This window comes from Podarcis melisellensis (assembly GCF_964234715.1).
Source record: "Podarcis melisellensis genome assembly, chromosome: 5".
Classification (NCBI taxonomy): Eukaryota; Metazoa; Chordata; class Lepidosauria; order Squamata; family Lacertidae; genus Podarcis; species Podarcis melisellensis.
The window spans coordinates 11,383,744-11,407,665 of NC_138537.1; the positions used below are offsets into that span (position 1 = coordinate 11,383,744).

The 23,922-nt window shown below is 44.6% G+C and overlaps 1 protein-coding gene across 7 annotated transcripts in view; it reads right to left on the bottom strand.

The window, feature by feature from the left end:
* Positions 1-23,922, bottom strand: part of KCNMB2 (potassium calcium-activated channel subfamily M regulatory beta subunit 2) — a 318,635-nt gene that overhangs the window by 90,853 nt on the left and 203,860 nt on the right. The window contains exon 1 of one of the 7 annotated variants that reach the window (XM_081911381.1): positions 12,473-13,854. The exons of 4 other annotated variants lie outside the window; for them this stretch is intronic. Coding sequence is in view for 1 of the 3 variants with exons in the window: in XM_081911378.1 (XP_081767504.1) it covers positions 10,080-10,171 (92 nt within the window). In the remaining 2 variants the exon portion in view is untranslated. Of the gene's footprint in view, positions 1-10,079; positions 10,392-12,472; positions 13,855-23,922 lie in introns of those variants that run through there. 2 more of the 7 variants (XM_081911384.1, XM_081911378.1) reach the window with 2 other exon arrangements.

A 23,922-nucleotide genomic window follows, 5' to 3' on the forward strand; every position in this document is an offset into this window, starting at 1 on the left:
TGCAGAAGGAGATGAAAAAGGCTCCAGTCACATCCAGTGTCAGTTGGGGAATGGGTTAAGCTTGGATTTTGCAGAGGCTTTGGCTGTGGGAGCTACTGTGCGTGGAATTGAAACGGCAGAGTTGTTTAGTGGGCAGATATAAGCTCATCCTCCTGAACGAGATTCTCAGGAAACCTTCTGCGGAAACGAATGAAATTGCTTCATTTTTTTTATCAGTGCTTGACCAGAGTGAACGGGCAGGCCGTAGCTTTAGGCATTTCAGTTAATCTGGTCCCCTCCTCCTCTTCCCCATATCTAACTGAGCCAAGACAAGTCCATAGCCAGAAATCTGGTTGGAAGCCAGCTTTTACAGTAAGTAACGGCCGTGCTGTGGAATGACACAATTTGGCTGAAACAAGGCAATAATGGGAGAATCCAAAATACATTGAGGTGACCTTGCCTGAGAGTTTGATGGAGTGTCAGCAAAAGACATGCAGAGAGAGAAGAGGGTACAAATTCTAAGACTCAACAAAAGCAGAATTGGGCAGGGGGGGAATGTACAATAGTTGCACAATGTTGTGAGCCCAAAAGACCTTTTCTGATAAATCTCCAGATCTGTGCTTTGACTCCATGTGGACAGGGCTGTGCTCAGTAGGAGAACACATGCTTTGCATGCAGAAGGTCCTGGTTTCAGTCATCAACATCTATAGGCAGGGATTGGGAAGACTCCAAGAGCTGCTGCTGGTCAGTACAGACTAGGGTGGAGGAACCTTTATTGGAAAATGATGCTCTGCTTAAAATATAACATTCCATGTTTGCTAGGTGAGCACAGGGTTAAACACACGGAGTTCTCTGTAAATTCCTAGAGGACACTCTTTGAGGTCACATCCTCTGCTTGCTCAAGTGGGAAGGGTAACTATAGGAACATAATCCTTATCACTTCCACCTCAGGAGCACTCTCTTTCTCGTGATACAGCCATAGGCACAGGATGCAGGATTTGTGCATCCCTGAGCACAGACGCCATCTTTGATCTAAACCATGTATTTTGTAATCTAGAAAAATATGTTACCTGCCTTATTTCACTGCTATTTCCTGCTTAAATCGAGTCTGCAACTTTGTGTAAGTAAATACTTATATATCCTTATAGCACAGACTTCTGTGTTGTTATTTTATTTAAAGGGTAAGATCCTGTTCCTAGTTTCCATACATACTCACCCAACACTCTCTTCTCCATCCAGGCAAATAAGAAGGCATTGTCAGAATTCAAGGACATATTCCAGTCAGGCAAAAAGCTCTCAATGAGAGCGTGATCACGGCCAGCAGGGATGTGATCTGGGAAAAGTGCCAAAGGCCAGAGGCCTAGAGGTTTCCATGTCTTCCATGAATGGGAGATTTCACACCCATGCTCTATACATTGGTTTTCTACCACTTTAGCTGGACTGGTTTCCCCCGAAGAATGTGAGAAATTATAGTTAGTGGTGCCAGTCTAAAATGGCTTGTGGCATCAGAAAATCAGGAAAAGCTGATTTCTTTTTCAAGGAGGTCTTCCCAGGCACAACGCTGCTGAACTGAGACCTCTGCAGAGTTATGTGAGGACTGTTGTGTATAAAAATAAAATTTGATGATATGCAATGTTCAGACTCTTTATATTAAAAAAACCTTTACTTTCATAAACGCATAAATTTGAAGAATATATTTGCAATCTCATGCTCAGGTTTATCCCTTTTAACATTTAGGGATCTCCTCTGTCAGTCTCACTTCAGACAGATCACACTGACACACACTGTCCTTGACAGTATTCTGAGAAGTCTCTCTCGGCAGCCATTCTCCTCAAACACGCAGGGAGAGAGGCATACAGGGAAAAAAGCAGTTAAAAAACGACAGTTCTTGAATAACAGTCACAACAGAATGGAATGCCTCTCTCATGTGACTCACAGTCAGCCAATCATATGAGAGAGCTATTGCCAGAGGAAGAACCCCAGGCTAAAAATACACAGCAATTCAACATAAACAAACATTCCCATTTCAGGGAAATAAACGGTTATCCTTAACTAGTCTTTGGGCACATCTGCACCACTTTAAGCAGCCATGCCCTTCCCCAAAGAATCCTGGGAACTGCAATTTGTCAAAGGCGCTGAGAGTGGTTAGGAGGTCCCTCTCCCCACCCTATAGAGCTACAATTCTCAGAGGCGAATTATTAGGAGATCCTTCTTTCCCAGGGAATGCTTACCATTATGAAGGGAAGAGTGGTCTCCTAACCACTTTCAGCACCCTAACAAGCTCCATGGCTGTTTAAAGCAGTGTAATACTGCTATCAATGTGTAGTGCAGATATGGACTTCAGTTCTGGTGCAGCAGAGAAGGATGCTTTCTAAGCCATCCCCTGTGCAGGGGAAAAAAAGCCCTTAGTGTCAGCAGCTGCTCTACTCTGCCAGAGCTGACTGAATCCAAACGGAAATGATGAGCCTGTCATTTTGCCCATCTCCTTGAGAGCTCGGCAGTCTACTATCACGGCCTCCGCCAGCTCCTTCAGATAAACCGAGAGGCGAGCGAGTGTGCTTTGGCTGCGCTTGGGGGAAGGAATGCGTTGTAGCACTGCCAGTCTCCGTATTAAAGGTCATCTGGTATTTCCGTGAAGAATGCAGGGCTGGCCTACTGCCCTGGTTCTCTATCCTCGCTGCTTTTCCAGTTGGCTTCCTGCCTGCCCGGTTGCCATCCTACTCTGCAGACAGTGTTGTCCTTTTACCGTGGTTCACTCCATATGGCTTATCTAGGCATTACAGAGGAGGAGAGACAGGGATCCATCTTTCGCCTTATTACAATGACTGGGAAATGAAAGAGAAACTAGTGACAGCTAGGCCTTTCCTTTTAAATGTAGTCTCACCCAGACATTCACAGACCCTCCAAGTGTCCCTGTTTTCCAGAGACGTCCCTGATTTAGAGAAGCCACCCCGATTTCTGATTTGGTCCCGGAATGTCCTGCTTTTCCTTAGTACGTCCCTGTTTTCATTGGAGAAATGTTGGAGGGTATGGTAGGAGGTCCCTATTTTTATTGGAGAAAAGTTGGAGGTTATGGAATTATCTGACCCCTGAGGCAATCCTGTATAGGTAAGTTTTTTAAAATGTTTAATGTTTTATCATGTTTTTTATATAAGTTGGAAGCTTCCCAGAGTGACTGGGGCAACCCAGTAAGAGGTGTGGGTATAAATAGTAAAATTATCATTATGGAATGAGACATCCCTATTTTCATCGGAGAAATGTTGGAGGGCATGCATTCACTAAATATATATGGATGTCTCTGAAGTTTGGTGACTGGTGCATTTGACCCCTCCATCAGGTGCTGGTGGCGAGATTTCAGACACCTTTGCCTACTCATTGAGGAAACAATTCTGTCATAAACAGTCTCATTGCAATCACTCAAGGTGAGATGCTCAGGTCCTCGTAGTTGCTTAGGGCACGAAGCTGTCTGCATTGATCATTCAGACACGTTCATGAGCTATTGGGTTGAAATGGGCCAATCTGTCAAGGTCAAAGTTACATTTGGTTCTCCACCCACTCCTGGCATGTGGTCCCTGGAAGTTGCCCAGAACAGAGTGTGACCCTCAAGCTTTAAAAGGATCCCTACCTTTGGTATAGATCCTACATGCACATCTGGCACTCTGCATTGCCTAGGCTGGGCACCTGCACGGGTCTCGCTAACTGCTGTGCACCATTATCAGCTGAGGCTGGACTATCCCATACCCTGCAAATGTCCTGGGAAAACTGGGACATCCAATTTTTTCATGTGAGAGCACAGTGGGCATTTGGGTTGCTGTGCTCTCATGAGATTTCGCACAAAGATCTCGTCCCGGAAAAAGCTATTTTTGGAGGGCCACATGGTACCCCAAAATACCATGAGAGCATGTTCCCCCAAAAGCACATCTTTTGGGTTCCATGATCTTGTGCGGGTCACATGACTCATGCAGGATCAGAGGCAGGAAGACGCACATCCTGGTTTGGAGACTCAACATGTTGGAGTCTGTGTCATCCTTTCCTGATGGCTCAGAGGAAAAGACTGAGTGGGTAAGGAGGAGAGCAGCTAACTTTGCCTGCTTGATGACTCGCTTGACTACCAGCTTCCCTTTTCTGGCAAGCAAAGTATGGTCCAGAAACCATTTTGTAATGTGCTCAACCACTTACATAGTCTAGCCAAGCAAAATATCTCCAGAGGTGATTCATTAATGGGTGTCATGATGACGTCCATTTTCTCTTTGACTAAAATTCACTGTGAGAGGGACCTGAGTTGAATTTACTTTGCATTTTTAGGCCACCCAGTGGCAAGAAATTTCAATAGCTGACAGCTGACCATCAAAACAATCAAACAGATTAATAAAATCATAAAATCCTCTCACCAGCACGGAATAAAAACCAGCAACAAAAAGTGAATCAGAACAGCACCAGCAAAGCCTCTTGCTTCAATAATCATCTATGGACTCAAAACATTTTTTTTAAAAATGACTACGAGATTTACAGCCAGAGAAAGGAAAAGGTCTTTTCCTGGTGCCAACAAGGCCACAATGCGTGTGCCAGGCGAGTCTCTCTGGAAAGGACACAGGGTGGCACTAGATTGGAGCCTTGGCACCAAGGGAGAGGGGTACAACTCTGATCAACATCTTCTGGAAGCCTATTAGTCATGGAAGGGAAAGCATGTGGTTGAGAGCTCCTTTGAGCTGTATGCCAAAAATACATTCCTATGGGCCCAGCATAGAGAATGCAAGCACACTCCCTCCCAGTGCTCCAAGTTATATACAGCCAACATCTCAGTATGTGTCAGAGCCTGTCCCTTGGGACAGCATGACTTACAATACCCCTGTAAGGTAGGCCAGTGATATAATATTATCCTTATATTACAGATGGGGTGATAAGGCTGTGAGAAAAATGGCTTGCCCGTGCACTTCTAGTGAGATGCTGGATGAAGTTAATATTTATTAATTCCTATTGCATTTCCATCCCACCTTCTTCCAAGGAGCTCAAAGTGGCTTATACGGTTCTCCCTTCTCCATGTTACCCTCACAACAACCCTGTGAGGTAGGCTAGGCTGAGAGAGGGTGGCTGCCCCAAGGTCACCCGGTGAGTATCACGGCTGTGTAGTGATTTGGACTCTGGTCTCCTAGCCCTCCACTCTAACCACTATGCCATGTCTGAATCGCAGGCATCCTGGCGAACAGCTTGGATTGGGAGCCACAACTCTCTCTCTTCTTCCTGCTTAACAGACTATAGTCTTGAGAAACAGTGACTAAATCTGCACAACTATGTTTTCATCAGTTCAGCCCTCAATCTAGCTGACTCTAGTTTTCCCTTGAGCTCTAAAGAGATCTCTTTGAAAAAACGTTTTGCATCTCTGCCATGATAATGATAATAATAGCGCCAACAGCAAAACTGCTGTCTGAGATCAGCTTCCAGTGAAATACACGGTTGCGAAGTGCAAGATCAATGGACTTAGCAAGCCTTAAAGTCCGCGGCAGGTAGCAGGACAGCCATGACACCTGGCTACCCAAGTTTGTCCCCACTGGCCCATTGGGTGTGAGAGAAATGACTCAACGGCACCGAGAGCGGCTCACATCTCTTGATTAATTGCTCCCAGCGCCTGCACCTGCATAGCGGGAAAATGTGAGATGCATTTAAAAAGGTTCCATGTGAGCAAAATGATACTGGCAGCCTTTAGCAAGATGCTGGAGATAGATAGAGACAGACAGAGGCCATTCTAGTCGGGAGCAAAAGGGGGAAAGTCGCATAAGTGAGACACACACTATGCCAGTATACTTTTTTTTAAAAAAATCTACATGATTCTCTTGTCCTTCCCTAAGGCACTTGAGGCAGTGAACCAGCTTAAGAGATTCAGGTGGCCTCTGTGGCATGGAGTGGCCTTCCATCAGCTTTGGCAGGAGGCTGGACAGCTGGACATGGGTAGCTTAACTACCGTTGTCTATGCTCTGGTAACCTCTAGGCTAGATTGTTGCAATGCATTATATGTAGGGCTGCCTCTGAAGAAGGTCTGTAAACTGGAGAGAATTTGGGGTTAGGTTGTTCCCCGGGGCAAGCTGATTTGAGCATATTGCCCCGATTCAAAGTGCTGGTTTTGACCCATTAAGGCTTAAATGTCCCAGGACCACAATAGCTCCAAGACGGCCTCTCCCCACATGAACTAACCTGGACCCTGAAAACATCCTCTGAGGCTCTTTTTCACGTGTCTCCTCAAGATTGCAAATATTTCGACAATCCCAAAGTTTGAGAATCAGTAGCACAGACATTGTAAAGGTGTGGTGATCTGTCATGGAACAACCCAATTGAAGAAGATCACAGTGGTTAGACAGACCTCGTTGCTGCTTGCGAAGGGGCCCCCATGATGGTTCAAGCTTGTAGGTCCACCACTGCCTGTCCTCTGTAACACACACCCTCCTGCCATTCAGAAGGCACAGTCCATAGTGCAGGCATAGCTCATGCGATGCCCTCTAGTCTAAATGTTGTTGGACTATGACTCTCAACATTCTTGACCACCATCCATGCTGGCTGGGGTTGATGGGAGTTGTAGTCCAACAACATTTTGAGGGTGTCACACTGACTAGCCCAAAGTAGTGTGTTTTTTAGATGCTTCTTGGAAATGTATCTCTCTCTCTTTTTGCCCTAGCATTATCCCACTGCTGACCACTAGACTATACCGCTTAACATTTTCAACCTCAGTAATTTTGTTTTGAGTCTCTTGTGTTTCTTTTGAGTGTTTTACTGGTTGACACTTATAAATACTTGCATGTGTGTATTGAACTTTACTGTGTGTTTTAGTGCTCCTGGACCCTGTGGGTAAAGAGCTTTGACATATCTTAGGATGGCTTTGGGAGCCATCCTACACACAAGATGCCAGCATAAAGAGAGCCGGTGTTGTTAAGCCACGATAAAGTTACACCTGATCTGTACTCCATTCAGCAGCAGCGCTGCTGCAGCTGCTCTCCCTAAGCCTGGCAGTGGGAAAGCAAGCCTTTAAATGTCCTTGCTGGGTTTCCAGGCCATACGATGGAGCTGAATGAGGATCCAGCCTAACTTCCACCTCCCTCTGCTATGTCCACAGATCAGCTGGCTGAGCCAGGATGAACATGCCCTGGGTGTTCTCTTGTAGGGTCCAACGCATGGGACACTCATACTGCTCCAACCCCCTTCGACGAGACAGCATGGCTCCCTTCCACCCCTGATTCCTGGGTCTCCCTTCCCTTCTCTATGTTTGCTGTTTTACACCTGGGTTAGTTAGGATCCCAGGGAGTGCATTGCTGCATGCCAGCCCCACAAGGAAGCTACACAATGCAGCTGGAGGGCTCAGCTCATCCCAGATCCTGCCTGCAACTGACCCCAGGAACCCTTGTTAGTCTTATGCCAAGAATAACTTCCAGACTCTGCTTCCCATCTCTTTCTATCTGGCCCAGGGGAGGTGATATTCTCTCTCCTTTTCAAAAATCTCGACTCTTTCCCCTCCCTCCAGTTCCCAAGCTTAGCCCTGGTGTTGCTAGTGGCAATTATTTATCTAATCCCCGCCCTAATACCAATTAGAGACTGTTTGCCTGGTGTTTCTCAATTCCCCCTTTTCTCCACATTTGGTAGGTGAGCCTTCTGACTTTGCACTGTCTTAGCTGCAACTATGCTGCTGGTCTGATTTGAATTCTGGTTGCTTAACCAACCTTTTAAAATTCTGTAGCAATCCGCATATTAATCAATGTTTTGGCTTTGCAATAATACTGTACCTTCTTTGATTCAAAGCTCTGTTATGTTGACTGAGTACTAATTACTCCACAAACTAGTGTATAATGTAATCTCTCCATGGTACACCATGACTCTGAGCAAAAGATCTCATTACGTTTGCTGGCTGAGTAGACAGGCATACTACACATGCCTGCATCCTTGCATGTAACTTGTGGTTGAGGACCGACAGTAACACAGGGAATCCTGCAACCAATATGGGTGGGAAGAACTGTGCATATCTCAAGAGTTTTTATTCCTACAAGAAATGAATTAGTGGACTGCAGCACTGGACTTTTGCGGGGTGCTACCAACTTGCCACTGAATGGGGAGCACAGGGGAAGTTTTCCAAGAGTCATTTCACACACTATGGGAAGCTGCCTTATACTGGATCAAACCATTGGTCTATCTAGCTCAGAATTTTCTATGCTGTCTGGCAGCATCACTTTAGGGTTCTAGGCAGAAGATATTCCCAGACAGACCTACCTGGACATGCTGAGGATTGAACCTGAGGACTTTTGCATGCCAAGCAGATGCTCTACTACTGAGCCAGTGTGGTGTAGTGGTTAAGAGTGGTAGATTTGTAATCTGGGGAACTGGGTTCGCATCTCCGCTCCTCCACATGCAGCTGCTGGGTGACCTTGGGCCAGTCACACTTCTCTGAAGTCTCTCAGCCCCACTCACCTCACAGAGTGTTTGTTGTGGGGGAGGAAGGGAAAGGAGAATGTTAGTCGCTTTGAGACTCCTTCGGGTAGTGATAAAGCAGGATATCAAATCCAAACTCTTCTTCTATACACTTTCCCTCACAACACAAAGTAAACCTTTGCCTCTAAGTGTACATTTATATCCCCTTTGTGGGTAGATGACATGAGAGAGCAGAGGTTGATAGATAGTGACATCCTAAGACTTTCTAGTAAGTTCAGGACAGAAGCAAGATATGAATCCAGGATTTTCTGATTCATAGCTCAGTCATTTAGGTGATATGTTAAATGAGTTTTTGCTATGTGGCTTGCAAAGTCTGGTACAAACATCTTACCCAGGGAGACCCTTGCATTGCTCCATAAAATAGGTTGGAGATGCCATCAAAACAATGGACTGTGAGAAACTAAATCCTTTGAACGGAGGGATAGAGGGCAAGTTCACATAGTTGCATGCTCAACGCTTGGTGATTACAAGTTCAAGTGATGACTTGCACGTGTGAAATGATCAAACATCTTAAGCAGAACATTTGTGTTCCCTGACTTCTGACCTAAGCAGTTTCATACAGCTGCATAATATCAGCTGTAAACCTTTGACTCTTCTTCTTCTCCTATGTGACCTCTCACCATCTCCATGATGATTTAAACCCAGATATCCCCAGCCCAATCCAATTACACCACATTGTACATGTGGTGTACTACATACAAAACTAGGTACTTGCAGAATGGTATTTCTCCAGAAGTAGCACTATAACGGAAGGACAAGCTCTATCATTTGATGCCAATGATCCAATGTTTTTTCTTACTTCAATCAACACTTAATTTGAATGGAAGGTTATTAAAGGTCAGCTCCAGACCTTGTTTTCAGTTCCAGGACTCAGCCCTGGGATATATTAACAGAGAAGAGAGCACACTTGAACACAAGAAGAGTGACATTCCTTCATCACAAGTCCCAATCCAGCACAATGCTTCTAGGTTTAGAGGCAACAGTCCAATTTCAATAACATATAGACAAGCTTGAGTAATGGTTCATGTTAAAATATAAGTATTCTGTTCCTCTGAGCAATTACAGCACTCCCTACGTACCTGCCTGAAATTCACTATATATTTCTCTGCCATTCATCACTCTATCATCACAGCCACTCAGGTGGGCAAATTATGCCAAAATTGGTGAAACAGGAAAACCCGCATTCCATTCTCTGCTTTCTCCGCCATCTCAAGACTCAAGTGTCCCTCACTGGAAAATTCTTCATTATTCCAAAAATATTCACACCACCACCATTTTACTTAGACTATCAAGACAACACATCAGTCTGAAAAAAAAGGAGCTGCACAAGGATGTAGTGCGCAGGCCATTTTTACAAATGATGCTTCAGTTGGTATTGGCACAATCTTTCCTATCTTCCAGACTTCGGCGTAGAACCTACATTTGGCTAGAATTTATAGTCAACGTAAAACTTCCCCGTGCAAAAGCTTCTTAGCATCATTTGTGAAAATGTGCACTCTCCCGTGGAGCAGCGTAGAGGCTCTCAATGGTCCTGAAGAGGGATGTCCAATTTTAGGGAGATATTTTTAAAAGCTAGCATAGGCTCAAGGGATAGAAAGAGGGAGGAAGCAGGGGAGGGAGAGAGAGATATTTACCAGTGTTTGGAAGGGCCAGGCAAGTTGGGTCTTCTTGGTGATCTCCCCCTTTCCTTGGTTGCGCCTTCCTTGAGTGGAATATGTTCTGGCATCGGAGCAAGGCTGGGAATGGGTTCCCACCAGAGTCCATTGAAGGACCACTCGTATCACCCAGGAAAGCCAGTTCCCAAATGGGCATGCTCTCTCCTCCACTCTAGAAGCTGATAATGCTGCCTCTCAAATGAGTGAACCCGGACCCACGTGCCAGTCTTCAGCTAGGCAGCGCAGCATGCAGCAACTGCATGGCTCACAGAATGACCTTGCCTCTTGATTGGTCTTCAGAAGATTTTCACATTGGGTCAGTTGCCAAGCAAAACCATCCAAACCCAGCAGTTTAACATGTCAGATGAATCCCAAGAGATCCCCCTGCCATAGCTGTTGTCGTGCATAGCAGAGACAGCAGCGCATATCGTCTTTCAGACCAGGGGGCTCATTGGGGACGGGGAGTTAAGGAAGTTTCTATACTGACACCAAAGTTAGTGGAGGGAAAAATGCAGAGAAAGGAGTCCATCTCCCCTAAGTTCAGAATATATATTAAAGGGGGCGGGGAGGAAATCTGAACATTTGTTTTCTGTAACAAACACAAATGTGATGCCACACTTTATAGATCAGGCTGAAAGGAGAGAAATTTTCAGAATCAGTATATCAAACAAATGATGCTTCATGACTAACCACAAAAGCTAATCAACTTGTTTCGGTGTGGAATTTGTAGGCAACAAACAACTTTGTCAGATGCCTGAAGTAGACAGAAATGATAGGTTGAGGTACAGTGAAGGATAAACAAAACCTGTAAACAGAGTCCCCCCCCCACCTTAGAAGTTTGTTAAATGGGCAACTGGTTTCTCCTGTATTAGTACTCACACTCAATTCTCATTAACTCAGGCGCATGTACAACATAGTCTAAGCATTTGGCTTCTCGGTGCTCAACTTTCCCTAACTTCCACTGCCACTTTTAGACTGCTGTAAACTTGGCAAAGGTCAGAAGACGAAATGAGTTTAGTGGGCCTCTCAATCTTCCACTCTAAGCTAGAGGCCAAGGCTTCACCTGAAACCAACTTCTCTGCCTTTCTAGATGACCTTGGGGCAAAACACAAAAGTATTCCATACTTCAGCTGATTTTCCATGTCAAACAAACCACTCACCCCTGAAATGTTTCAATATCCTCACATGGCAAAAAAGAAAGAAAGTCACAGCTAAAACACAGTGAGATTGGTGACATTTCTTGTTGATGCCTGTGCACCACACAACCAGTCTCCAGGGCAGGGGGGTTCGGAGCAAGCATTAAATTAACTTTTGCTAGCCAGGAGAAATTGCATGCTACTCAAAGATAGCCTACAACCCCAACCTTGCTCACAATGGAATAAGTGACTCACTTCCAAGCATGCGTTGGATTAGGCTGTGAGTGCCACTGAATTCAAGGGAAATTACTTCTGAGTAAACCTGCTTAAGGTGGGATGTTGCTTATCACATCAAAGCACTGCTGACCCTACATGAGAGTTAAGTGCTGGTAAGTATATATTTGAAACACACTGTCATCAAGTGAAAAGAAAACAAGCAAGTCTTTGAAAAAGTCTGGCAGCAAAAACTTAGGATATTGTCAAACTCGGGAGACCAGACATATTTGCCAGTATATTCTAAGTTCATGTCCCCTTAGCCAGAAGGTAAATAAGAAATGCCTTAGATGATGAACTGTAATGTCATGGACTGAACTTGCAGTCTTTCTCTAAAAGCAGGTATAATATATCATTTAAAAGAAAAGAAAACAACAGGGAATTAGTGATCAGCTTTCGGCTACTGCTAGGAATTTTATTGTGCTTTCCCTTGGTGTGCAGTAAAGGTTTCACATTTTCTTCATGGATTTTCAACATTCTAATGCTGTTTTTAACTATCACCAATTCCAACCTTCCTCTTACCCAAATTTGCAGACCAAGATGATAAAAACCAGACTACTTTATTCTACCAGCAATAAGCCTCACATTGCCCATCACGGAAACATTATTCCTTCTAATCTGGTTAGCCTTTCGTTTCAGATCATAAATGCTACAGGCAGCTCATTTCAGGGAGTATTATACATGTCACAAAAGCACTTCAAAATAGTTGCCTTGAAAAAAGGTCCTTGATTTGAATCCTTAACTAACACTCTAGTTGCCTTTCCTACCAGATCTTCCCGTCCTAGAAATCCATATTGTAAAACACGCCTAATAATGGGAGGTCAGTATCGTTGAATAACATCCCATTCCTAGAAGGCATTCAATTTATCATATATATATATATGCACATACACACAAAATACACACACTGATACATTTCACTGTGTCCTGATGTATTAAGAAATCTTTAATTGATAACGTTACCTTAGCAACGGTGGTCCAGCTGTTCCAAATATGGAGATTTCAATTGACTCTGACACACACAGTGATTTTTCCTCCCTTCAATCTACATACTTTTGTAGTTGTCACCTTTGCTGAGAAACCAAGCGATTTCCATGTGGGATCCTTCCCTGAGCCTTCAGTTCTAGCGGTTAGAATGATTTTGTGCTTTTCTCAACATTCCGATGAACAATTTGTTTCTCAACCGGGAAAGCGGGTGGGTGGGGAGAATGGCAAGGGAGGAAAAAAAAATTAAAATAAAGTTCAAGATTGTTCTTAAAAGGAGCTACGCCAATCCATTTGTAAGGGGATTGGGGGGGTGGGCTGGGGAGAGAGAAACTATCTCGATGCTGGAAAGGGTCTATAAAAGCCAAGCTTTTTTCAGCCAAACTTTGTTTGACGGGGCTCCCAGTCTATTGCCACATTTCTGAAAACGCCACCCTGCTGTGTTTACATCTCTCCTACTGCCCCAGCCCTTCACACGCTCCATAGACATGGTGGGAACCCCCTCTGGCAGGCAAGGGATGTCGGGGCTGGTGTTGGGGTGAAGCCAAGTCCCTCTGTCCCTTGCCAAACTTGTCACTTCACCTGCCAGTTGGTGAAACTGTGTCCGAGTCAGGCACCGAGAGGAGCGTTTCACTGCCAGGATTTCAAGCAGCGGCGGCCGGCACCTTCCGAAAGGCTGGCGAGAATTCCCGATGCTGAATACAGATGAGGGTCTTTCCTCAGGATTTTAAAGGAACCCGGTAGCGCCATTCTCTCTCCAGCCGTGGAAAAGTGCACGAAGAAAAGGCAGGGTCTCTATTCGCAGGAGCGCCGAGGGTGCAGAACGACGACGAGACCAACGCATCTCTGGGGCTCCCCGGACTCTCTGCCTTGGTCTTCCCTCCTGGGTGGGAAACGTGGCTTTTCAGCTGTTTCTCCTGCCAGCTCCATAAGGACCACTTTGCCCTTGAATGGTCTCCTGTCTTTTGTTCTCTCCCCGAACCAAGCAGCGACCCGGAGAAATCCCCCTTCACTCCGCCGTAATCTGTTCCTCGATTCCGCCAGCTAACGCCTTCTCATGGCAAGACGAAGCGAGAGGAGCTATCCTTGGTGCTGATGGTGGGAGGAGGGGAAACTCGTCTCTCTCAGACTTGGCATCGTATTTCCTCCTCTCGTTTAAAATGTTATGGTCTCGTGAATTAAAGAAGATACCAGCCAGTCTCTCTGATTCATCTAGGAGTCTCCTTGGTAACTAGCGGTTCCTCTCCAATGATTCCACACACACACACACACACCGGGCCCGATTTAAAGATAAAATACAGTGAGAATGAAGAATGATTGTAGCCTAGGTACATTTTACCTAGGGATCCAGCATGCCTGTTGGCTGTGTAAATTCATTGCGCGAAGGAGGATGAGGCAGGGAAACACCCATTTCCTGATCTGTAATTTGGTTGGGAAAGCCTACATGGTTTTTTTTTGGAGGGGGGGAACTGTGTGGGGAGGGGAGATGAACTACCAACTTACTGTTATCAAATGCTACAGTATTTGGACCCTCTGCTTGCCATTTTGCTATAAGATGAGAAAGGGCGGTGCTGTTGCGTCTGTAGTAACAAGACATTTTGATTTGGGTCTTGAGCAAGACAGACAGCAGGCTGCAAAGGTTGGGAGTGGATGGCGGCGTCCCCGGGGAATAACAACTGGGTTAGGAGGTGCTGCTTAGTAACCCGCTTCCTGGGCAATTAGTGTACCAGCTGACCCCTCTCTTTGTGTGCCTAATCACAGCCTCTTCAATGTTTTCCTCCAGACTGCAAGCTTGCTTTTGTTAAAGGCTGACATTGCCTGAGAGAAGACATGTTGTCATATAAAAGCTGGTTCAAAGTGAGGTTAACAACTCTCTGGTTTCAAGTAGGCCATGGCACCTGCAATCCACGCCTTTAGGAGGGGGGGAGAGAGAGAGAGAGAGAGAGAGAGAGAGAGAGAGAGAGAGAGAGAGAATGCAGATATAGTCTTGGTGGCATTCCTGTACCTTTAAGAGCTGTGTAGGAGAGGGAAGGTGAGGCAGTGTGGCATTGTCATTAGGAAGAGAGAAGCGGAATGCTCTGAACTTCTCCACACTATATCAATTTACTAGCTGTGCAGACATCCCATAGCCCAAAGGCCCTTCTCTCTCTCCCACTCTCTCCTTACTCCTGAACATGGCTCCTGGGTTTTATTTTTAAGGGGATAGGGGTTCCAAAGACAATTTAATGGAGTTTCATTAATTTATTTACTGGAAACATTTATTTTTAAAGGCTGCTCCCCCCCATGCCTTTTGCTGCAAGTGTCACTTAAGAAAACAAGAAGAGCATCCCTTTTGGAGCACAATGCAAAAATAAGATAGAGAGAGGGGGGGAATGACCCCCCATAAAGCACCCCCCCAATATGTTGGAACAACAACAAAGTTATGCATTCATTTATGAAAATGAATGTAGGGTGTATCATCTATATCTATCTATCTATATCTATCATCTATCTATCTCTATCATCTATCTATCTATCTATCTATCTATCTATCTATCTATCTATCTATCTATCATCTATCTATCTATCATAATCTATCATCTATCTATCATCTATCTATCATCTATCTATCATCTATCTATCTATCTATCTATCTATCTATCTATCTATCTATCTATCTATCATCTATCTATCATCTATCTATCTATCTATCATCTATCTATCTATCTATCTATCTATATCTATCTATCTATCTAGTAAAAACAATACTGAGCTGGATGTGCCAGTGGTCTAACGGTATAAATCAGATTCCTACATTCCTGTGTTCCTAAGGAGAGACATGGGGGAAAGTAAAAGTATAAGATAATTTAGGAAATAATTGAAGTGTCTGGATGACCATGCCAGCATCTCTGTAAGTCATAGCTCAGCTGGGGTAGTGATAGGCAACTGCACCCTCCATCTGAATGCTAACTTTTACTTGTTCCAATAGGAATGAGTGACAGCTTCTCGTTTATTTGAGTATGGAATATGTGGCCCTCCAGATGTTTCTGAACTACAATACCCATCATCCCTGACATGTACTTAAAGACATGTACACAAGGAAACCATGGGGTGTGTGTGTGTGATGAGATAAATCTGCCCCGTGTAATTCAGGTGGCCCCCCCTTTCAACTGGGTCCCAGATGAAAGCTGAGATAAACACAATGAGGTTCACACCAGCCACTATTTACATATCCCCACGGGTTCTATTTCTTGGCCAGCGTGATGGAATTTTGGAAGAGTTTGATGGAATGCTACAATCTAATATAAATACCGATAGACAGTTCATTAGCATATCTATGTTTGTTCAGGACACAGCTGCAGGACTGCTGACAGGAACTGCTCAGCATGGTTCCCAGTCTGTGTCTGGACCCCATTAAAGATGCTGGCTTTGACCTTGGAAAGCCCTTCATGGCTTGGGACCAGAGCAGTGGCATCTGAACAAAACCCTCTGTTCCAGCCCAGCATGGCTGACTGGGGACCAGAACTCAAGTCTCTTCTATGCAGCGACAACCACATATCTAATGCAGCATTCTAGCTCTCGAATCCACCAACCCATCTATTTATTAGATTTAAATAAATTTACATATTGTAGAGCTTTTAATGAAGGTGCCTCCCCCCCCAATCTTGTGAAGAAAGGAGGCCAACAGCTCAAATCATGGTGTGAAGCTATTTTCCTGGCTTTGGATACAGAACAGAAGGAAAAGCTGTTTTAATTTATTTTTTCTCTCCTTTGGCACACATTAGATAGGGCTGTCACATCTGCATTGCCTGCTGTGGCCAGAGGTCCAGCAAGATTCCCATGTCACATAACCTTGGATGCTGACAGCACCGCCAATTAACTGTGTCTGTGCAGATTTTAATCTACAATTACATCTTTATTTGAGCAATCCCAAATAATTTGCAGATTATTTGGCAGATTAATCTGCCAATGCTTTCAGCTTGTGGCACTAATGATAACCATTATAAAGCTTTAATATCTACAGCCTTGTTGCATGGGTGGGGGTGGGGGGCTCGAGTCTTTGCCACAGAATGTATGGCTCAGTGATTTAGACCTGGCACAATCATGAACCTTATGCTGGTGAGGAGATGAGCTCTGAGCCCCCACAATCCCTCAGATTTAGGCACAGCAGGAGTCTGTTATATGGCAGGACACATATTTTCAAAGCTGAAGGCTCCAGGTACAATTTTAGGTGGCTGGGTTCAAAGAGATCCTCGCAGGAGACCTGGGATAATTCTTGCAACTCAGAACAAGGCAGAATTAGTCTACACCAGGGTGATCAACATGGTAACCTTCAGGTGTAAGTTATTTATTAATTTACTTATAAGTCTTCTTATGCACCTATCACCACAAGGTCCCCATATGGGATACAAGAATGCAACATACAGTGATACATGTAAGAAAAGCAGCAAAACTATTCCAGCCAGTGTAGAAGTATGGATTCATCAAAAGAGATGGTTCTCCCAAAACAAAAGACCATAACCATCAAAGGTCAGGGTAAAGAGGTCTATCCTCAGCATCTATGGCAGAAGATGTACCATGAAGATGCAAGACACACCTCTGTGAGGAGGGTATTCCACAATTTCAGCAAAGGGAGACAGAAGTTGTTGGACTCCCAACTCTCACTAGCCCCTTCAAGTACAGATAACGATCAGGGTTAGAGGGAGTTGTAGTCCCAAAACCTCTGGAGGGTCCACATTGGCTACCCCTGGTCTGGAATGGTGGCCAAGCCATCAGACACAGAATAAATCAACTTCTTCATGTCTTCACAGCAGCTTGCGTTGTCTTCCCTTTAGTGATGACATTTAACTAGCTAACCTTTATTGTCAGATTCCTTCTTCACGACTCTTGCACCTGTCTGCATCGGACTGACCTTTCCTTATTGTTAGGCAGAGGAAGACTTTGGCACATGCTAAATGGCAGCTTGAGAGATGTAAAATGAACTTGCCCCCCGGCAGCCGGGATGCTGTACTGTTCTTAAGGGGTGTCTGAGCTCACTCAGCAAACTGCTGACTCCCTCCCCACCCACCGTATGTATCAGGCTCCTTATCCTTTGGTTTCCATATCTATATAGACATAGATAGAAGGTTTAAAGCAGAAATTAGGAAATTGCAGTCATACTGTAACAAACATCATAGACAAGGGTGGACTAGGTCTTAAGATAGGTTCTTGCGGTTGCACGGCAATGGGGATTGCCCCATCAAATGCATTTTTCTTGATTCTTTTTCAACATCTGTCTCATGCTTTTCTTTTGTGAAAATAGGTTGGTGTTTTTTTTTTTTTTAAGGTTTTGAAAAATGCAGGAATATAAAATGATAAAAATAATTTTTTTAGAAAACCCCAAAACCAAACAAACATAATTTTGCAGGTTTACATATCTTAAGAAGGCACTTTGTTTCAAAATGGCATTCAGAGATATGTAGCAAATATAAACAATGAAATAATAATAGAAATAAAAACTGGGGTGGGGGAGGCGAGGGAAGGGAAAGAGAGTACTGTCAGGAGCATAATTGCACAATTCTCAAGATAATAAAGAATAAAAGCAAAAACAAAAACTCACACCACAAACCCATACAACAATGTGCACTGGGAGTATGTGGGGAGGGAGGTAGAGATACAACCATATACTTTGAAAAACTGGGTGTGCACTCAAATTGTGAGAGTCATCTTTTACATACTGAATAAAATCGTTCCATAGTGCAAAAAAATAAAAAAATAAAAAATGTGTGTTTTTTTGTCCTCTTGCTACTCTTAGCTTATAAGTGAGTTTTTCTAGTAAGGCTATTTCTCACACCTTGCTATATACCATGCTGGAAGGGTGGCCCCTGATAGATCTTTCCAGTATGTAGTGATAGTAGTTCATGCATCATGTTTTTCTAATATTCAAGGCATCGGATAATAATGGTACATGAGAATAGCAATAAAAACAACAAAATATCAGTGAAACTCTAGCACAAGCTATAATGAAACAAGAAAGCCAGTAGCTGAATAAATATCAGCTGGAACTCAGTAAAACGTGCTGGAATGGAAGTCTTCACTACCAAGAGGCAGCAACCTTCCAGATGTTTTGGACTACAACTCCCATCAGCCATCTGATTGACATGCCTTTTCAGATGTTTTGGACTACAACTCCCATCAGCCATCTGACTTACAGTGATGGGAGTCGGGCAAACCAGCCTTGGCAAGCCATTCAAGGGTTCCACCTGCCTCAGATACCTATCCCTTGTATTTCTAATGTGGCAGAGGTGATGGGGAAACGATGACACCCAAAATGAGGCCCCAGAAGAAGACTGACCAGTGATGCCCATATGCACAAACTCATTATGATTTTCTCAAATGATTGTCTCCTAAAGTTTGCGCTCAAAGTTGTCCTTCGCCAGTTGCTTCTGGAGCCTTGTCCATGGTACTGAACCAGGAGCAGAAGGAAGCTCTGCTCTGCAATTGATAGTATCAGAGGGAAGTCCTTTTGTGCAATGTTTCACCTTTACTTCAGGTATCAGCCTGGGGTAAGGGGAACCTCCTTACCAGTTTTTAGCCTACTGCTGATGAGAATTTTTGCTCTTATTTGGGGCTGGTTTCCATAAATGAGGAACAGGTGTTGAGAAGTAGCAATGGGACTCTAATTCTCTTCCCCCCTCCATATACAGTAATGATTAGAGTCAGGGATGGATACTGTTTGACATCCAGGAGGTGGAACCTCTTACGGATATTCCTCATTATGTACCATAATGAGAGCCAGTGTGGTGTAGTGGTTAAGAGCGGTGGACTTGTATTCTGGTGAACTGGGTTCGCTTTCCCGCTCCTCCACATGAAGCTGCTGGGTGACCTTGGGCTAGTCACACTTCTCTGAAGTCTCTCAGCCTCACTCACCTCACAGAGTGTTTGTTTTGGGGGAGGAAGGGAAAGGAGATTGTTAGCTGCTTTGAGACTCCTTAGGGTAGTGATAAAGTGGGATATCAAATCCAAACTCCTCCTCCTTCCAGGAATACTTACATGTGTTTGATGCCCACTTACAGCATTGCTTTCCCTAGCGCATGAGCCCAGAAGTGGCTTGAAGGTGGACAACTTATGAAAGGTGAAAGATATCAGACATGGATCTAGCTGAACAGAAAGATGTCACACATGGATCCAGCTGAGAAACATTTAATGGGTCTTCTGAATACAAAGAGTGCTAAATCCAGAAGCACCTGAAAGTTTGTGTGTGCCAAAGGCACACCGTTTTGTGTTATGCCACCTCCCCCCCAAAGCAGCCATTTTATGTAACTGGCACCCACAGCACAAAATTTGAAATGAGCCCAATGGGCCAGAAAGATTGGCAACCCCTGTATTAGGCCAATTTACAGAGCACAGATCTATGAACGGCTACTGGTCATGGCGTCTACCTGGCATTTCTGTGTACAAAGTCCATGCGCCAAACCTTGAGTACTGGTATCTGTGGCAATCAATTTTGGGCGATGGTTACCACCCTGTCCTGCTTGTCTACATTTTTTGAGCCTGGCTCTCAGAGCCACCAAATCCCTCTCCCTTTCTCCATGCAACCCCCCAACACTTTAATAATCATCACAATGTGACTCAGATTGAGTTTTGAAATGAGAACATTTAAAAAAAAAATAAAAAAGGAAGACTGTTATTGCTCACATTTGGCTCCAAGCAGACAATGACATTGATTTATTAATATGGGGGAGGGGCAGCAAGGATATTCAAACCTTCCTCTGTTCCCCCTGCACCCCTGGGGGAGAAAGTGTTGCGATTCTTTTAAAAACGAGTTTATGTGCAATTTCGTCCCACTCTTCCTGCTTCTCTCAGCCAAGTGTTGCTATTTTGGGAAAGCAGCAAAAGGTGGCAGTGGCTATTTATACATCTCATGGTTGTGCTCATCCCAGCTGTCACCCATGTGGCGTACAAGCCCATTGCTTCAAAGTTAAAAGGGGGGCATTTGGTCATTCTTGGACCATAGCTCAATGGCAGAGCATCTTCCTTGCACACCAAAGGTCCTATGTTCCATCCCTGGCCTCTCCAGCTTGTGCTGGGAAGGCCACTTCCACCTTAAGGAGGAGGTGGTGTTGCGGGCTCTTGCGACCCCCCCCCACATGTGCAGGGGGTGGGTGGCCAGCCCTGCACGATTGGGGGGATTCCTGGCTGTGTCACTGGCCAGGCCGACCAATCTGCTTGGTCTGGGGGTGTGGCCTGCTCGATAAAGGCAGGACACAGCTGGGAGATCTTTCTCTTTCTGGCTTCCAGCTGTTCTGGTTTTCCCACCCTCCCACCCTTTAAGGTTTTCATCTCTTTTGACCTTGCTATGGACTTTGGTTGGCTGCCATTGAGGGGCCTGGTAGGAATTTTTCCACTTGGCAGATTGGCACCAGCCACTTGGTTTTCGCCTACCTCGTAGCAAATTGTCACAACTTTCTTGGTATTGGCGGTTAGGCATTGGTATAGTTCTGTAGATGGAAGAGGGGAGGCAGCACCATCACCTGCCCAACATATTGAAGGGTAGTCCAATAAAGGATTCTGGGGGGCGTGGTCCTGTCCAAAGCCTATGGCATGACCTTAGGGCCTAAGGCATGACCCCTACCGGTGACCCTGCGGGAGCTCCTAGTTGGTGTGCATCAGCAGGACTACCCCTACTGGTGGTTAACCCTTCCTGGACTCCCTGCAGATGGGCTGGAGTCAGATATAGTGGGTTAGATCCAGTGCCTAAGCCAATACCGCTCATCATCTGTAACCAATAAAGTTGTGGTCTTTTTTAGCCCATTAACCTTAAATATTTGAATCATGTGTCTTTATTCTACCAGGGGGAGTGGGGGTGGGTTGGGACCTTGCCACGCAATGTCATCTATATGAAACTTTGGACAGCCACTTCCCACCTTTAGTCTTCAGCTTCTGGGTCTAACGTAAGCTGAGTCTCAACAGCATCACTTCCACCGTGTGAAATCTAAGGAAGCAACTGCCATTCGGAGCAGACAATATTGAGCTACATGGAACAATGGTCTAATTCGGTATAAGGCAGCTTCTTGTGTTCCTTTGCTTCACTTCCACTGTTATCTCTAGGTTCTTCCTGGATGCTCATTAAAATCCACAGTCAGTTTTCTCTTTCCTCAGATATCCCCTCCTGCCTAGTCTTCATCTTGAGATAAACCTTCAATGAAGTTAGTGAGGGCAAAGGAAGAGTGTGTGTGTGTGTGGTTTTTTTTTTTATGAATTGGACCTCCTGAAGGGCAAGTTTCATGACTGCAGAAAAGTCAGCCTCCCTCGCAAGCTGCCGGTAGTGTATACAGGGAAATGTTCCATTCACTTTAGGAGAGGGGAAAAAAACCCACAATGCTTATTTTTAGCTCATTCCCATAAGGAAAGCCATGCTTAATGTGATAATCAATGCATCTGAAGTACTGCAAAATTGCCATGAGGTAACAGGGGTGATAATCGCTACAGCAAGAGAGTCCATGAGTGGTACTGAGATTGCATGAAAAATATTTGCAGATTGGGCTATAAATAGGGGCAGATAGATTGCAGCCTTCTTTGCTGTAACTAAGGCAAGGGCAGGCCCAGTCATTGGACAGATGGGACCTTTGTCCCAAGTGAAGGGTGCAGAACTTCAGGAGTTAGCCTGGCTGTTGCCTCTTATTTTCAAACAGTCTAGTGGTGATTGATGGGTTGTTGCTTGCAGTGGTACAGCAAACATTATTGTTCACAACCCTCAGCCCCTCTACGCAGCACAATGACATATAAACAATGAAAATGAAAGTTAAATAAACTATTTGCACGTAAGAAATGATCACATTCCCATGATGAGTGGATAAGCATCCACACAGATTGTTTCCCTACCAACATAGGACTTCTGTTGGACAACACACAGCACCCATGGAATAAATGCACACAGTCATTCAGTAAAGCCCATCTCTGCAGTAAAGGATGCTCACTAAAGAGGCTATTTGAAGATCACATTAATGTAAGCATCTTCAGTATCACCCTCATCTATGATATAGCACAGGGCTGGGGAACCTGTGGCCTCAGTGTTAGACTACAACTCCCATCATCCTTGACCAACGGCCATGCTGGCTGGAGCTGATGGGAGTTGGAGTTTCACAACATCTGGAAGGCTACTGGTTCACCATGCCTGATATAGCAGTTCATCCTCTGGGGCTGTATGCTGAAAATGTGCAGTGCCGATGCCAGAAAGTCCTGCTGACAGGTACTATTATTGGTAGTAATTTCTAGACTACTGATATAAACCAGGCTCTTTATCTGAGAACTAAGTGAGAGACGCAGGCTGTGCCCTCTGGCTTAGATTCCAAGCAAGGTGAGAGACCCAAAGAAAAGGGAATGGCAAAGTTGCGAGAGCTGACAGAAAGAGGAAAGGTGAGTTTTTAATCAGATGTTTAAACACAAGGGATACAGCTCCAAGCGACAGCAATTCCCTACTCACTATCCTGTAGCAAAAAGGAACTCAGTAACCTGGAGCTGAGCTTTCAGTGTGGCTGCTCCTGTTCTGTGGAATAGCATTCCTGTCAAGATATGACAGGCTCCCGCTATTTGCACCTTTCAGAAGCAATTGAAGACATTCTTCTTCCAACAAGCTTTCGCAGCTAGATGATTAGGTTGCTGCCAGTAGTGTCTACTTTGTATTGGGGTGTGTGTGTGTTTGTGTGTGTGTGTGCATTTGCTGTTATTTTCTGTACCATTTACTCCCTAGTAAGTGTGTTTAGGTTTGCAGCCTTAATGTTGTGTGTATAGTTGTACACACACACACACACACACACACACACACACAGTGCTAGAGTTTAGTTCAGTTCGGCCATTTAATGAACTCGCACTTTCTAAAATATGCATCGTGTGATGGCATAAATTAAGTTCAAGCGTATTGCAATCTTCATTCATTTCGCTCTGGGAAATTACAAAAGTCAAAGGACTGAAGCTTGAACTCGAGATGATACATTATAGAATGAATCGTCTGCCATGTTCACATTCATAACAAAATTGCTTACATTATGAAGCAATTATCACAGCATCAAATGCCAATAACATTTCACAGGCACGCAAGTGCCTCAGGTCCTCCATCTGCTGCAATGGACCTTTTATTTGTACCTGACTGCTTAATAACTTCAACATTTAGAATACCCTTTAGGAGTTTTTGCAAGCTTTTGCTTGTGACCTTTGTAAGAAAACAAACAACAGTCACAAACACAGAGGCCCCATCGACCAGGCTGTCTCCATGACACTTGCATACTCTCCCAACATCTGACAAAGGAAAATAGGTCTATAGTGGAGATGGGGAAACCGTTTTTCCAATTGAGGGCCACATTCCCTTGGGGGTAATCTTTCAGGGGCCACAAGCCAGTAATGGGAAGAGCCAGAGCTAATGGTGAATGGAGGCTCACCTTCTCATTCTCTGCCTCCCTCTTCCCACAGTT